The 16,479-nt window shown below is 39.8% G+C and overlaps 1 protein-coding gene across 1 annotated transcript; it reads right to left on the bottom strand.

Annotated features, from left to right (window-relative positions):
- Window positions 1-8,828: 8,828 nt before the first annotated feature.
- Window positions 8,829-9,324, bottom strand: LOC309966102 (large ribosomal subunit protein P1-like). Its single transcript, XM_082846039.1, has one exon. The coding sequence runs from the start codon at window positions 9,206-9,208 to the stop codon at window positions 8,864-8,866; it is 345 nt and encodes a 114-aa protein (XP_082702165.1). The 5' UTR covers window positions 9,209-9,324; the 3' UTR covers window positions 8,829-8,863.
- Window positions 9,325-16,479: the final 7,155 nt, after the last annotated feature.

Raw genomic sequence — 16,479 nt, 5'->3', positions numbered from 1 at the left:
TTCATCAATCTCTTCCTAATCCCTTGCAAGGGAATTTGCCATGTCCTTTCCTCTCCCTGTGGCTCCTCAGAAGCATTCTTGACGTGCTTCCTTTCCTTGGCTTCTCTGGCCCTGCACAAATTACATTCATCTTTGCTTGTCTTTTGTTTGTTTGTTTGTTTCCTTCCTTAACATTTTATATACCTCCCAAGATTTTAGCCTTGACTTTCTTCTCTTCCATTTCTCTACTTATGCTTCTCTTTGGAAAAGTCAGCTGTGAAATTTTCAGCTCCCGTCTCTTGGAGTGTGACTTTTAAATTAATAAGAACACCCCAGGCCTCTTTCCGAGATGCTAGATCCGTGTTTTCAAATCGCCTTCTAAGCGTTAAATAGTGACTCCCTTTTTGTGATTACTTTCAACCTTCAAGAGAGTTTTCAGCCTGAATTTTCATCTGCTCCATGTTCCGCGTATCACATTTTGTTGCTATCTTTCAGTATGTTTTCTGGGCCCATTCTTCCAGTTGTCATTATCAGCTTTTTTTTTAAATAAATAAATTTATTTATTTACTTATTTATTTATTTTTGGCTGTGTTGGGTCTTCGTTGCTGTGCGTGGGCTTTCTTTAGTTGCGGTGAGCGGGGGCTACTCCTCGTTGCGGTGCGCGGGCTTCTCATTGCAGTGGCTTCTCTTGTTGTGGAGCACAGGCTCTGGGCGCAAGGGCTTTAGTGGTTGTGGCACATGGGCTCAGTAGTTGTGGCTTGCAGGCTCTAGAGTGCAGGCTCAGTAGTTGTGGCGCATGGGCTTAGTTGCTCCACGGCATGTGGGATCTTCCTGGGTCAGAGCTCGAACCCGTGTCCCCTGCATTGACAGGCAGATTCTTAGCCACTGCACCACCAGGGAAGCCCTGTCATTGTCATCTTGATTGAGGCCTTTATCACCCCAAAACAGGAAACCTAAAATAGTTATATCCCAATTCCATGTTCCAGCTTCTACAGTCTCTTTCCCTAAAGCCACCCTGCATAAGGCCCTGAGGTTTGTCATCTTAACCGCTGTTTTGATACCATATGACCCTCACTGAAAACCATCATAGGAATACTCTTATCTTTTGAGTGGGGACTGGGCTCCTTATCTGACAGCCCAGTGCCTCTGTGACCCTATTTTTAAAGCTTGTGCTCATGTCAGGCAGGTTACTTACCAATTTCAAAATTCACCTTGATCTTTTCTTATGAATTTATGCCTTTGTTTTGCCATTTTCAATATCTGGAATAATTTCCTCTACTTCTGTATTCCACCTGGTAAAATTCTCCTCAACCTTTAACACCCAAGTTAACCTCCATATTCAACTTGAAGTAGAGGTGTAGTTGAGTCTAGGTGGGATGCTGACCAAGAAAAAATAAGGAGGCAGTTGGGAGATACCTTAGGAGGTGCATGAGATTTACGTCCAATCTAGACATATGGATGGTAACTAAACCATGGAATTGCTTAGGGGGAAGCGTGAAAGCAGAAAAGAGCCTAGGTTTGGTCCGGAGGAAAGCCAAGAATTACTTCCAGGGTAGAAGAGACAGAGCGTGTAAAGGACACCAAGAAGCTATGGCCAAACAAGGGGAAAAGCCAGGAGAATGTGCTATAACACATCAAGAGAAGAAAGTGTCTTAAGAAGGAGATATATTCAACATCGTCAGATGCTACTGAGAAATCAAATAAGATGAAAACCTAAAAGAAAAATTCCATTTAGTAACATGGAGGTCACTAGGGACCTTGATGAAAGCTGTTTGGTGGAAGTGGTGGGCGTTCAAGCCAAATTAGAGTGCTGACTGGTGATGGTGAAATGAGAATTGGAAACAGCAAAATATGCACAATGTTGTTGACAAGTCTGTTGTAGCTGAAGGGGAATGAGTGATTAGGTAAGAGTTTTAGTTTTTTTCTCAGAGAAGCCTGAGAGAGCTTAAAAGCAATTGAAAATATTCAGGCTTAAGGGAAAATTAGAAACTGTTGCAGAGAAAAAAATTTTTGATTGTGTAAAGTTCCTGGGAAGGTGGGAGAGGGTAGCCTCTCAGTCACAGCTGGGAGATTTTGAATTTTACAGGGAGGAGGACCATCTCCTCTCTTGCCAAAAGAGAGGGTGGAGATGGGTGAAGAGAGAAGGGATGTTTGGTGATTTAGAGATGGAGGAAATGTTACCTGGTGGCACCTACTTTCCTTCTGAGAGACTAGGTAATATGAACTACTGACACCAAGGACAATGTGGAAAGTAGCAGGGGTGGAAGCTCCAGGAAAATGGAAAAGGTTTAAAACAGTCACTGCTGAGTAATGTGACTGCAGAATTATATGGGGGGAAGAAAAAGTTATTGGAATGCCAACAATGAATATAAGCAAGTAGAGAATCAATAAGTGGGTTTATCCAAGACTGGTATTTTGCAAGACCCATGAGAGCAAAATATAAGGACATAAATATATTATCGAAATGTTGGATAATGGAATATCTCCATTCTAGTTAAGAGGAAAACAGAGAAGCAGAAGACTAGTATATTTTTTAAAAAGGAGTTGTAAATGGATTGCTGGTCCTGAGGAGAGGCAAGAAGGATCTCAGATGTCTTATCTGATTACCCAGCTAGAAGCTCTCTTCAAGCAACCCCACTTAATCACAGTTGTTGATAGGCTAAACATAAGTGGAAAGAATAACGTCGTCCACCATGTACCACCATATTTCAGTATGGTGTCCTAGCTTCCTGATGTGTGCTGAGAGCACAGTAGACATAGCCACACACTTGACCTTGCTCATGATAGGTGCTCAGTAAATATTTGTTGAATGAGTGAATAAAGGAAGCAAGGAAGGAAAGGAGAGAAAGTAAGGACAATGTACTTCAGTTTGGCCTTGAGTCACAGGTTATTTTGTCAGCACACATCTTACTGATGCCACTTCCTTTTCTTGCTACTTTAAGAGTTAGTGGAAGGTATTTTAGTCTTTTACTGATCAGAAGATTGAAGCATTAGATTGAATCACTCAAACTAGCAAAGCAAATGTTTTATTTGTTCATTAAACATACTTGGGTGATTTCGTAGTCTTCACAACATGAGGCAGAAAGTTGTGAAATTTTCCGGTAATTACGATTCTATCTAGAGAGCAAGTCTGGGAATGAGTCATCAGCCTGTCTGGACAGCATCAGACCATTATTTACGTGCATAGACCCTGTGGCTATGCCTGCAGCTGACTCTGAATGGTAACTGCTTTTCCAGTTCTTTTTAGTTTCCTTCTTTAAGAAGAAAACAATTGGACGGAACAGGAAAGAACTACATTGAACATCACCATTAAGAGAATGTCTTTTTGACTTTGTTGCTGGTGACATGAATGCTCTTCTTATTAGACTAATAATTAGCTATCTGCTAAAATATGAATTTTCATTTTTACCTCTGAATCCGTAAAGAATACAAGTAAATCTGATTTACTTCCTTTATATATTTTATTATGATTGTACTGATATCTTTCAGTCCAGCCTATCTTAAATTTATTTTACCCTTTTTCGTATTAAGGATATTTCATGTAGTGTCAAAGTGGTTAGTGAAAAGCTTAAAACTTCTTAAAAATAAACAAGTGTAAACTAGATTGTGCATGCTATTTCTTTTTTTAAAATTTTATTTATTTTTGGCTGCATTGGGTCTTCGTTGCTGCTCACGGGCTTTCTCTAGTTGCGGTGAGCAGGGGCTACTCTTAGTTGCGGTGCGTGGGCTTCTCATTTTGGTAGTTTATCTTGTTGCGGAGCACGGGCTCTCGGCGTGCAGGCTTCAGTAGTTGTGGCACGTGGGCTCAGTAGTTGTGGCGCACGGGCTTAGTCGCTCCACGGCATGTGGTATCTTCCCGGACCAGGGCTCAACCCCGTGTCCCCTGCATCGGCAGGTGGATTCTTAACCACAGCGCCACCAGGGAAGTCCTGTAGTGCTATGTCAATGACAGTTCAGAGTCAATATCTGTTGTTTTATTACTGAATTAAATGAATTTATCAATTGCCCAGATAATGTCTGACCATGAAAGTAGCAGATCTATTTTACGGAACATATCAAAGTTTGTGTCCATAATGCCTAATGGACTAATTGAGGTTAAAAATATTATGTCCTAGGGGTAGAACTTTGCTCCCTCCCCCCATCCCATTACTAATTCTTCATCATAGGAATCATCATCATCATCATCAGGGACCTCAAGGCTACTGCCGTCACCAGCAGGTGATGTTGATTGCCGTCTTTTATAAAGGCCTCATGACAAAAGTGATGTCATATACAACCCCTCAAAAGGACAAATTCTCCCCAGTGCTTTTTTGCTGTCAACTAATTATCAGGAGGTTTCCAGAGTTCTAAAGAAGAGTTAGTGTGCTGTGCTATAAAGGGAATGAGGAAAAGATTTGGAGTCCGAGTGGTTTAGATTCACATCCTGGATGTACTCTGTATTTGCTTGATTTTGAGAAGACTATTTTGGCTTCTTTAATCTCAGTCTCCTCATTTGTAAATCAGGGATAAGAATAGCTACATGATATGGTTCATTCATTCATCTATTTCTTAGGTATCTATTCTATGCCCTGGGAGCCAGGTAAATAGTTGGTGGCTTTGTGAAACCTATGATTTAATAAAGACTTTAAGCAAATGATTTCAATTTGAGTGGCAGTACATAAGTTGTTGAAGAGCTAGAAGTCTGGAGTCAGTCTACCTGGGTTCAAAACTTTACCACTTACTAGCTACGGCACTTTAAATTGCCTAATCTCACGTTGACTCAGTCTGCTTATCCATAAAATGGGGGTAATATTAGTATCATATCACAGGGCTGTAGTGAGGATATAAATTATTATGGATAAAGGTGGGTTTCTTTTTCCTTCTGATGAGAGAACGGAAGTTGTGAGTGTGAAATAGGAGTTAGGAGTAATTCATAACTCTTAAGATAACTTCTTAAGAAAGAAAACCTCTTACCCTTCCGGCACCTAAAGAGAAGCAGAGAGATATTGCACTTCTTTAAATTGGTTTTTGATTTTTAATGTCTGTATTGGGAAACATTATGGGACACTAAGGTCCAGTTGGAACTACTGTGCCACCACCAAATGCATGTGCTCTAGTGATATCTGATGCTGCAAGTAAAGTCCCAGCTGCATTCAGGTGGACACATAAACTAGGAAAAGATGAAAGGGACCCTGACGTGCAGAACACATAAAATACATACAGGCTCACCCTCTCTCAGAAACGCACATAGTCACACCATCAGAAACTTGTATTTTTGCTGTAAAGCTTTTCAGTCAGTGAAAATAGGAAGGCATTATCCATTCTTTAGAAAGGAAGAAAAGAGTAATAATGTTTAAAAATAATTTTATGACCAAAAAAATCTCTCTTTTCCTGTACTAAAGTGTTTAGAACATGATTAAATTTCAAAACCAAATATAATGAGAATTTTAAAAAATGTAGGGATCCAAGAACAACAAAAAAAGAACATCTACTGAACATCTAATTTTTGGCAAGATAAAAGTTAATATTGTATCATAAATTTTCACAACATGTAGTTACTTGTAGCATTTCTGGCAAGGCAAAATAGAGACCTGTGTAATTATTTATTTTTGTAAACTCTTTTGTAGTGCTTACTTTGTACCAAGCACTGTTCCAGAAGCTTTATGACTAATGTTCCACAATTGAGTAGGAAGTTAGCATTGGTTTTTGTAGACTCCTTTGATTAAATTTATGATTTCTCTTCTACTCCTACTTTGATGGGAAATCCTTAACATTAATGGGTATAAATTTTTGTCAAATGCTTTGTCTGCATCTATTAAATGGATCATATAACATTTCTCTTTCATTTTGTTAATATGCGCGGTTGATTTTCTATTGTCAATCCAACTTAGCATTCCTGGGATAAATCTCATTGGTCATGATGTATTATCTTTTTTATATATTGTTAGATTAAATTATCTAATATTTTGCTAACATTTTGAATATATGAGTTCATGAGGGATATTGGTCTATAGTTTTCTTCTCCTATAATGTCTCTCTCAGGTTGGTATCAGGCTTAGGCTGGTCTCCTGAAATGAGTTCAAAACTCTTCCACTTTCCTTTGTTTTCTGAAAATGTCCATGTTGCATTGCTATTATTTCATTCTAAATATTTAATGGAATTAACGAGTGGAGATAGCTGAACCTTATGTTATCTTTATTTACGGTAGTGAATTCAGTTTTTTTAGTATAGTGGTTCTTAAGTTTTAGCATGTACCACAATCACCTGGCAGGCTTGTTAAACCCCAAATTGCTGAGCCCCCTTCCAAGATTCTGTGGGTATAGCGTGAGGCCCCAAATTTGCATTTCCCATAAGTTCCCTGGAGCTACTGCTGCTGCTGATCTTCCAAGCACACTTTGAGAACCACTGCTTGAATAATGAGAGGGCTATCGATCCTATTCTGCTGCTGCTGGCCGATAGGAATGGTTACTTTAAAGTCTCAGTCTGATCATTTAACATCTGTTCCATGCCTGGGTTTTCATCTATTGACTGTTGATTCTTGACAATGTGTTTTCTTGCTTTTTCATGCATAGTGTCATATTTTTTTATTGAATGCTGGTCATTCTGCGTAAAAGACGTAGTGTGGGGTATGGAGTGTTGGAGAATTTTGGTCAGTTCTCCTCACCCTTAGACACAAAAGGTCTTAAGTTTCCTGCATCTCGTTGTGGGTCCCTCTCAGCTCTCCTGCCCCTCCCTCTGGGGTAGACCATCACTGCCTCATATCTGATGCAAGGCCCAGACTGCAGGAGGCTTTTTCCTGGCCCTCCTGCTCTACTCTCTGACTTAACCCTGCTTCCCAGTGGAGAGGGTGAGGGTTGTCTCTCTCAGTCCTTCTTTCCGCCCTTAATGAGGCTTTGCATTGGCTGCAGTGGTGACTTGTGGGACCTAACATGCCTGGCTGCGTTCACAGGATGGATCTCAGGCAATACGATGGCGTGAATTTTTGCGTATAATATATGCATATATAGGATTATTTTTAAATGCTTGAGATATTGGGAAACTACACTCATTTGACAAGAACACCTCCCTTATGGGAAGAATAGGAAAGGGGAAAGGAGTTGTGTCTAGAATTGAGACACTTAAACCAGGGAGGGACTGGCTGGCTTCAGTGGGTTATAGGAGCCTGACATCAGTGCTATCCAAATGAAGCAAACACGAAAATCTCACTTAAGAGAGAAATAGAAAATTGGATAGAGATGGGAGGGGCAAGATCTTGGGGGACAGTGTGCCTTTAAAAGGCATAGGGCTGTTGGACCATGTAAAACTTTTTGGTTTTTTAATTTATTACGTGTGAGTCATGGCCAGATTCTCGGACACAAAGCAGCACTCACTGGAGATGTCACAGATAGTGTTGTGATTGAATGGATTCAGGAGCTCTGAACTAACAACAGGGGCATTGCACATCCCTGCAAGGCCCTGCCAACTGTAACAGTGTATAACATGGTGTTCTTGATCAAAACTGCTTCAACAGGTTAAAAAATGCCTCACATTTGCTCACAAATTATAATTCTTATAACAGTCCTATAAAGTAGGAGTTACTAGTCACGTTTTACACATTAAAACAAACACATTACCAGCAAAGGAAACTCTAAATAAAACAAAAAGACAACACTCAGAATGGGAGAAAATATTTGCAAACGAATCAACAGACAAAGGCTTAATCTTCAAAATATATAAACAGCTTGTGCAGCTCAATATTAAAAAAAAAACAACCCAATCAAAAAATGGGCAGAAGACCTAAATAGACATTTCTCCAAAGAAGACATACAGATGGCCAAGAAGCACATGAAAAGCTGCTCAACATCACTAATTATTAGAGAAATGCAAATCAAAACTACAATGAGGTATCACCTCACACCAGTCAGAATGGGCATCATCAGAAAATCTACAAACAACAAATGCTGGAGAGGGTGTGGAGAAAAGGGAACCCTCTTGCACTGTTGGTGGGAATGTAAATTGATACAGCCACTATGGAGAACAGTATGGAGGTTCCTTAAAGAACTAAAAATAGAATTACCATATGACCCAGCAATCCCACTACTGGGCATACACCCAGAGAAAACCATAATTCAAAAAGACACATGCACCCCTGTGTTCATTGCAGCACTATTTACAATAACCAGGACATGGAAGCAGCCTAAATGCCCATCGACAGCCGAATGGATAAAGAAGATGTGGTACATATATACAATGGAATATTACTCAGCCATAAAAAGGAACAAAACTGGGTCCTTTGTAGAGACGTGGATGGACCTAGAGACTGTCATACAGAGTGAAGTAAGTCAGAAGAGAAAAACAAATATCGTATATTAACGCATATATGTGGAATCTAGAAAAGTGGTACAGATGAACCAGTTTGCAAGGCAGAAATAGAGACACAGATGTAGAGAACAAATGTATGGACACCAAGAGGGGAAAGTGGGGAGGGGAGGTGGTGGGATGAATTGAGGACTGGGATTGACATGTATAAACTAATATGTATAAAACAGATAACTAATAACCTGCTGTATAAAAAATAAATAAAATAAAATTTAAAAATTCAATAAAACAAAACAAAATAAAACAAAAACACATTACAACAAAAATGGAGGGTCTTCAGTATACATACCATATCCAAGCACAAATATCCAGTGTAAGACCAAAAAAACCTATATAGCAAAAGACTTTATAGCAAGATGAGTTAGCTTAACTCTTATGTTTTTTCTCCTTTGCCACCATTGTTTCTTTGCAGGTTTCAGATGTCCTAGATTGGACACTTCCACTTTATACTAATATCATACATCTTTATAGTTTTGCATTGCCTTTGCTTATTATTATTATTATTTTTTAAAGAACTCAGCTTTTTATTGAACGTGCTACTAAAGGTTTAGTCAAAAAGACCAAAGCCCATGTCATCATCAGACTCTTCAGATTCTCCTTTCTTTGCTTCCACTTTCTTCTCCTCAGCTGGGTCAGCAGTAGTGGAGGGGGCAGGACCTCCTGCTGGTGTAGCACCAGCTGCTGGGGCAGGTCCACCTGCCCCCACATTGCAGATGAGGCTCCCGATGTTGACATTGGCCAAAGCCTTTGCAAACAAGCCTGGCCAGAAAGGTTCAACATTTACACCGGCTGCTTTAATGAGGGCATTGATCTTATCCTCCGTGACCGTCACCTCATCGTCGTGTAGGATGAGGGCCGAGTAGATGCAGGCGAGCTCCGAGACGGAGGCCATGGTGTGGGCGAGGGCTAGGCAGGGTCTGTCGGGCGCAGGGCTAGTCGCCGGATGAAGTGAGGGCCTCACCCCAACGCAGCCTTAGCTTCCTCGGAAGGACCGAGCACCTTAGCGGAAGCTGAGGAAAAGCTCCTTTGCTTCGTTTTGTTGTTTTGTAGAACGGTTCATTTTGGAAATTACATCCTGGCTTGTCTGCACTGAGGAGAGAAAGGAAAGGGAGCTGGTTTGTCCACGCTGTGCCCGCGGGCGCTCACCTAGTGCTAGGCTGGACCGTTGAGAGATGCTGCAAGCCCTGTGGGGTGAGGCATTTATTAAGAAATTCTTTCTGGACAATGCATGGGACAAAAAACACTGCTCTTTCTTCCCCTGCCCAGGGCTAGTCTCTTGCAAAAGCATATGTGAAAATGGTTGAAAAGAATCCAGTGCTATTAAAGTGTGCCAGATATTACATTTTTAGCGTAGCTCCCAGTTCAGTCGAAAAAAGAGCATAGTGTGGTTTATACATAACACAGAGTCCCTTAAATATAAGAGAAAATTTGATAATAGCGGAGAAAACCTAAACGCTGTGCACTGAATGAAGTTTAGACCCTGGGTGAGGTACTTTTAGGCTCTCAGCAAACGGAAATAATTTGATTTTTATAGTGGTGATATGAAAATACATAGTTCTCTGAAAGAAAGCAAAGTAGAAAATTTTTTTCTCTTTCAAGTATGTATACATCCCTAACAAGCCATTCTTACTCTTAAAGTTGTGGTACATTTTTAACCCTTTGATAGTTACAGACTTGAATCCCCCCCACCACCAAATTAACATTACCTCTTGAAGGGCTGTTAGCATTTATCTCAATTTTACTGATTGTTTCACACTTTATAATTTCCTTGAGACTAATAACATTTTTTGGTTCTTAATTCAAATGAGTTTTGCCACTGTTCTCAGCTTCCTGATAAGATGATTATGTATTCTGCATCTTAGTGTGCTTTCTGGTGATAAATTATATTACAATTGTCCCTGCCAGAGTTGCTGGAGTTAAGTGCCTGGTGGCATTTTCATTATCCAAGTCACTTTCCTCCCCAAGGGTTGGTAACTTTACCCTTCTACAGTATGTTTTTGGGGACTTCCTTGATGGCACAGTGGTTAAGAATCCGCCTGCCAATGCAGGGGACACGAGTTCGAGCCCTGGTCGGGGAAGATCCCACATGCCATGGAGCAACTAAGCCCATGCACCACAACTACTGAGCCTGAGCTCTAGAGCCCACGAGCCACAACTATTGAGCCCACATGCCACAACTGCTGAAGACCACGTGCCTAGAGCCTGTCTTCCACAACAAGAGAAGCCACCACAATGAGAAGCCCACGTGCAACAACGAAGACCCAATGCAGCCAAAAATAAATAAATTAATTTAAAATACATATAAAAGTTACCATTAAAAAATTATAAACTTTAAAAAATAAAATATATTTTTGTTATTCATTTACTAATAGAATATGCATATTGGTGCAGGGCAAAAACAGAAATCCCTAATATTTATATTTAGGCCTACTCTCAGAGTACTTCTTTGATTAGAACTTTTATCATAGAAAGGAAGAACTTCTCCCCCACTCATTGTTAGAGAGACAACAATGGGAGTTCAGTGGGCCCCCCCTGTTGTTGGTCTGAAAAACATGGAGGAGGGCTGAATTTATTCTATGCCTGAATCTTCCTTCTCTCCTACACACGTACAAAAAATGTGTCACCGGGAACCTGCTACTGGTTGTGTTCACAGTGGTTCAACAGCATTCCGTAAAGGCTCAAGAGGACTGATGAGATGTGAAAGATGGGCTGCTCATCAAAACAAGTTATTTTCTGGACTGTCAACCTTGCATGATGAGTCCATGACACAACTTCTGCTGGAAACAAAATTGAGTGCACCCAGTGGAACGCAGAGGGGTAGATGGAGTTCCTGGCATGATGTAATAGTGTGAAATCACAGATAGATGCTCACAGGAATTTCTGTGTATTTTATGTAGCACATTGTAGCAAATTCTTAAAAAGAGTTGCAGGTAGAGAATTTATAGAGACACACATGTGCTCATATATGAATATAGTATAAAACCATCTGGCCTAGAAAAGTGGCAACATAAGTTGAAATGTACATATTTAGGTATGAATGTGTATATGTACATATGTTTGTATATAGACTATATATCCAATATAGATGGCCTGCAAATTAGTTTTTTTCTTTGTTTCTCTTTTTCTTTCTCTTCCTTCCTCCCTTCCTCCCTCCCTCCCTCCCTCCTTTCTTTCTTTCTCTTCCTTCCTTCCTTTTTTTTTTTTTTTTTTTTGCGGTATGCGGGCCTCTTACTGTTGTGGCCTCTCCTGTTGCAGAGCACAGGCTCCGGACGCGCAGGCTCAGTGGCCATGGCTCACGGGCCCAGCGCTCCGCGGCATGTGGGATCCTCCCAGACCGGGGCATGAACCCGTGTCCCCTGCATCGACAGGTGGACTCTCAACCACTGCGCCACTAGGGAAGCCCTCTTCCTTTCTTTCTTTCTTTCTTTTCCCTCCCTCCCTCCCTCCCTCCCTTCCTTCCTTCTTTCTCTCCCTCTCCCTGTCTGTCTCTATCTATCTGTCTATCTATCCAGCAAGTCTATCTCTTTCTTTAGACAAGGATTACACAGTCGTAACATTTATGGATTAAGATACTCCTATTGTCAGAATAAGCAAATCATTTCCCTTTAAAGCTGTAGCCTTTAAAGGCCTATTTAAAAAACAGCATGAGATCCTTGAAATGACCCTTTAAAACAATGTAATAAATCAATTAAATAAATAAATACAAGCAGGTTGTGAAAAAATCGATTCCCTTCAAATTCTTGTTATTTACCCTTGTTATGTCATTATTCTTTGGTGACGTAAGTACCACAGTGCATCAGAATGATTGTAGAATCTGGAATTAGACAAACTTGTGTTTGAATCCCTATTTTATATGTAGTGCTGGGTGATTACTTCTCTCCTTGGCATTTTAGTTTTCTCATCTGTAAAATGAGTGTAATAATATCTACCATGCAGTGTTGCTATAACAATGAAATGTCATGTAAAGTACCTAACCCATTTCTACCATGTAGTAGGTGTATAATAAATACTGGGTTCCTCCCCTATATCACCTGAGAATTTTAAATGGGGGGCAGAGGGCATGTTTCAGATTAAACCAATTATTTACTGTTTCAAGATATATAGAAATACTATTTAGAAAAGAGAAAGGCAACTGTGTATTAGGTAGAGAATGTGGGCATTGAGTGCCTAAGCTTCCCTGGGATCAATATTGCAAAACTCTTGATTTTATCTTGAGGCTATTGCAAGTTGTCAGATTATCAGACTTATTTTTTATTAAAAGATTAAATGCTAAGATATATTTCAAAGTCATATATAATAATTGGGAGATCACTGATGCTGTGATCAAGGAGTTCACAAGCTAGTTAGAAGACAGATGTGATAGCAAGTGATCCCCTGTGAACACTGCAGCATTATGTGTTTGGTAGAAGCCTTGCCATGGGACCAGTGGTTGGGCACGTCATCAAAAAAGTTGATTAAAGCTGTGAGTCATAAAAAGTGATACATGTATACTGTAAATATTTTGTTTAGATTTAAAACTTACAAAGGCATGTTCATTTGATGTAGTGCCAACACATTTCCTTTGGGTGTGTATCTGCTGATTGCAGTGCCTACTTTTTTTTTCTCATAAACCACAATCATAATGCAATATCTAGTGCCCAATTCTAGCTGTTAAAAAAGTAAAATAACTCATGAGGATGTAATGTCCAGCATGGCGATTATAGTTAATAATACTGTATTGCATATTTGAAAGTTGCTAAGAGAATAGATCTCAGAAGTCCCTATCACAAGAAAAAACATTGTAACTATTTATGGGAATGGATGTTAACTAGACTTATTATGGTGATCATTTCACAATACATGCAAACACCAAATCACTATATTGCGCACCTGAAAATAACATAATGTATATATCATTAAATCTCAATTTCAAAAAAGAAAACATGTGAAACAAGAGTTTAGAGACTTGAAAAGCAATTTGAATGCTGCATAAAGTTTTAGAAATTTTATTGTCTTGCCCATACCTAATTCAACAGCAGTGTTCAGCAATCCATCTTTACAATGTTGTTTGTAAATTCATTCAACTTTGTTTTCATCAAACAACATCCTTTCTTTAACCCTTCTATATCACTTATTCACATAATGAAGTCACATAATTAGAATAAAATGCACAAATGGCATTAACAAGTTTGAGAAACGCAAACATAAACTAACCATAACCTGAACATAACCATCACCGTAGTTGTGATGGTTAGGGACTCTTGGATTGTATTTACATATGGTAACTATTATAGGTGTTTAATAATGATGCGACCTCAGGTAACTTGTTCTAAACCTCAGTTCCTGCTTTTTAAAGTGATCATAACTGAGTTGTTCTAAGGAGTAAAGCACTTAGCACAATGTCTGACACATAAGATGTTCCTAAAATGTTGATGATGATGATGATGATATATCAGAGAAACCTTCAAAGCCGAGAATATGTAATCATACTTAAGGAAATAGGTTATTTTATTCCCAAGAGAATCTCTTCTTACATTTATTTTCTGTAACGGTTGTTGTTGCTGTTAACTTGTGAAAATTCTCCAGCAGACGTGTAGCCACACTTTCAACAGGCATTTAAGGCTTCACGCACTTACCGTTCCTAGGTTTTTCTAGGGACAGGGACTGTCCTAAAGGATAGGACCAAATATTTTGGAGTTGCTAGCTTCTGTTGGAAGAAATAGAAAACTTCACCACAGGCAGAGTTACAAGCAAAGGTTCTGGGTGGGGGTGAGGCAGGAAACAAACAACTAGAGCGACTTTGTGATGAACACAGCTCCTGCTAGACTGACTTAATTTCCTTTCACCATTCAACAGTGCTCTGTTTTGTGTATAAAATAAGCATAATGAAAGTTGCAATCTATCTACATGGTACCAAGTGTTTAAAAGTATTTGATTTTGTCTGTTATATAAGTTTTAGCTAAATAGGAAGCTGGAATCTTTTCCTTTGTCTTATTCTCAAGTATTGGTGTCTGCAAGCTTCTGTCCGTAACCACTTCTCACTTTGAATGCTTTCAACAGAGAAACAGGCTTACTTCCATGGCCTCAACACCAACAAAACTTTATGTGTTTATCTCACTTATGAGTCTGTATGACCCTCAGGCATTTTGCATATGACACGCTCTAAAATGAACTAATTTCCACTTCTCACTCCTTTAACATGTTCCCTTTCAAAGATTGTTTGCTCCAGCCAGACACCTGGGAACCAACCTTGACCCTTATGCCTTTCTTACTCCTCACATCCAAATAGACCTCCCAGAATTGTTAGTATTTCTTTATGAAAAAAAAAATTTAAGTTTTATTACAAAAAAATTAGATAACCGTTTTTCTAAGGTAGCATTTAAAATACCTTAAATGATTACTTATGAAGGGAAGAATTGCTGTTAATAGCTGTAGAGATTGATTCTATGATATGAGGATTCTATGACATGAAAGCTTTATGGATGAGGGAACATTTGAAATGAGATTTAAAAGAGGGGTGAGACTTCGGGGGACGGATAGGAGGAGGCAGATACAGCATTTTAGCCAAAGGCAAGAGAGATAGGGCAGAGCATCAGGAGGACCATAGGAACCTAGTGTAGGAAGGTTGCGTTGAACGAGGACCAAGGCAAGTCGAGGGACCTGAGCACCAGAGTCATCGTTCGTCTTTGAGCGAGCAGTGCCACTGGAGTTGACGGTGAAAACTATGTTGAAACGTGAAACGGGAGGACAAAGCATAAGAGCGTGGAAGAAGAAATTTGATAGTGAAGATAATAAAGAAGAATTGCTACCAGGAGAGGAAGTTGGGTGAAGAGACGTTTTCCTTAATGAGAAGCTGTCTGGGGCAGTTTTTAGGTTAAGAAAAGGGAGAAATTGAAATGAGAAAGAGAAGCGACAATAAAGCAAGTTAATATCGCAAATAGAAGGTAGTGGGCGCACACGAGAGCATTATCTTGGAAAGGACAGCAGACAATTTTCCTCTAAGGTCATGGGGAAGGAAGAACATGTGAGTGACAATAGCTGAAGAAAGTTGAGGCAGAAGAAATATAATAATAAGAGAGTTTTTATTGTATGGTTCTGGATGAAGGAAGTAGGAAGTGGGCAGCTGGGCAGCATTTTAAAATACTAGTGCTGTCAGACGCAGAAAACAAACTTATGGTTACTAAAGGGGAAACGGGTGGGGGAGAGATAAATTGGATAAGTTAGGAATATGGGATTAACAGATACAAACTATCAATACTTTATATATAACATAGATAAACAACAAGGTCCTAGTGTATAGTACAGGGAACGGTATTCAATATCTTGTAATAACCTACAATGGAAAAGAATCTGAAAAAGAATAGATACGTATAACTGAATCACTTTGCTATACACCTGAAACTAACACAACATTGTAAATCAACTATACTTCAATAAAAAAAAAAAATATCAGTGCTGGGTCACGCTTCCAAAGGTTCTGATATATGTGGCCTGATGTGGGGCCCAGGTGTCAGCATTTTAAAACATCGCCCAAGTGATTCTAATGTCCAACCAGGGTTGAGGGAAAAGGCTGGGGTGACCATATTTAGAGTAGGTAGAGAAGGTTTGAACACCTGTTGAGATTAAAGAGCCATAAGGAATAACATCTTTTGACTGAAAAATCAGGAAGAAGTGAGGCCAGAGAGTAAGGGAGAGTGAACATGCAGTTTTCCTATGCATCCAGTGGAGTCTGCATTCTCCCTTATTTAGTTTACTCTCATTTCTTATTACTTCCACCTGTTGGCCTTTATTTCTGACCAACCCCACACTCTCTGCTTTCGCATGACCTCCCTTTTCATGATCTGCTTCCCTTGCTTCTTCCATCCTTCACACTTTTCAACTTTTCCTAATTTTCTGCCCATTCGTTCCTTTCCACTTTCCTGTAGCCAAAGGAGCAAAAATCACTTTGGCCGGTCAGGGAACAGAAACCAGACAGTTTTGATAAATGAGCCAAGCCCGAGCTGCCTGCAGAACTGAGCAGGCTTGGAGGATACGGCACTGCCAGAGAGACTGCTCAGAGAGTTGAAGCAGGAGGAGGTAAAGGGTGAGCCACCGCCTCCCCATTTTGTGCATTTACCTGCAGAGCTATCACCTCAGGTTCTTTGGGAAAGTCGCAGTTAATATAGATCAGTCTCAGAGTATGAG

The sequence above is a fragment of the Leucopleurus acutus genome (genome assembly GCF_964270905.1).
Source record: "Leucopleurus acutus genome assembly, chromosome: 9".
NCBI lineage: Eukaryota > Metazoa > Chordata > Mammalia > Artiodactyla > Delphinidae > Leucopleurus > Leucopleurus acutus.
The sequence above is the reverse complement of the archived record's forward strand: the minus strand, read 5'-3'. Positions and strand labels throughout refer to the sequence as shown.

Excerpts from the sequence above, each read along its gene's own strand:
- LOC309966102 (XM_082846039.1), bottom strand. The coding sequence starts at position 9,208 with ATGGCCTCCGTCTCGGAGCTCGCCTGCATCTACTCGGCCCTCATCCTA.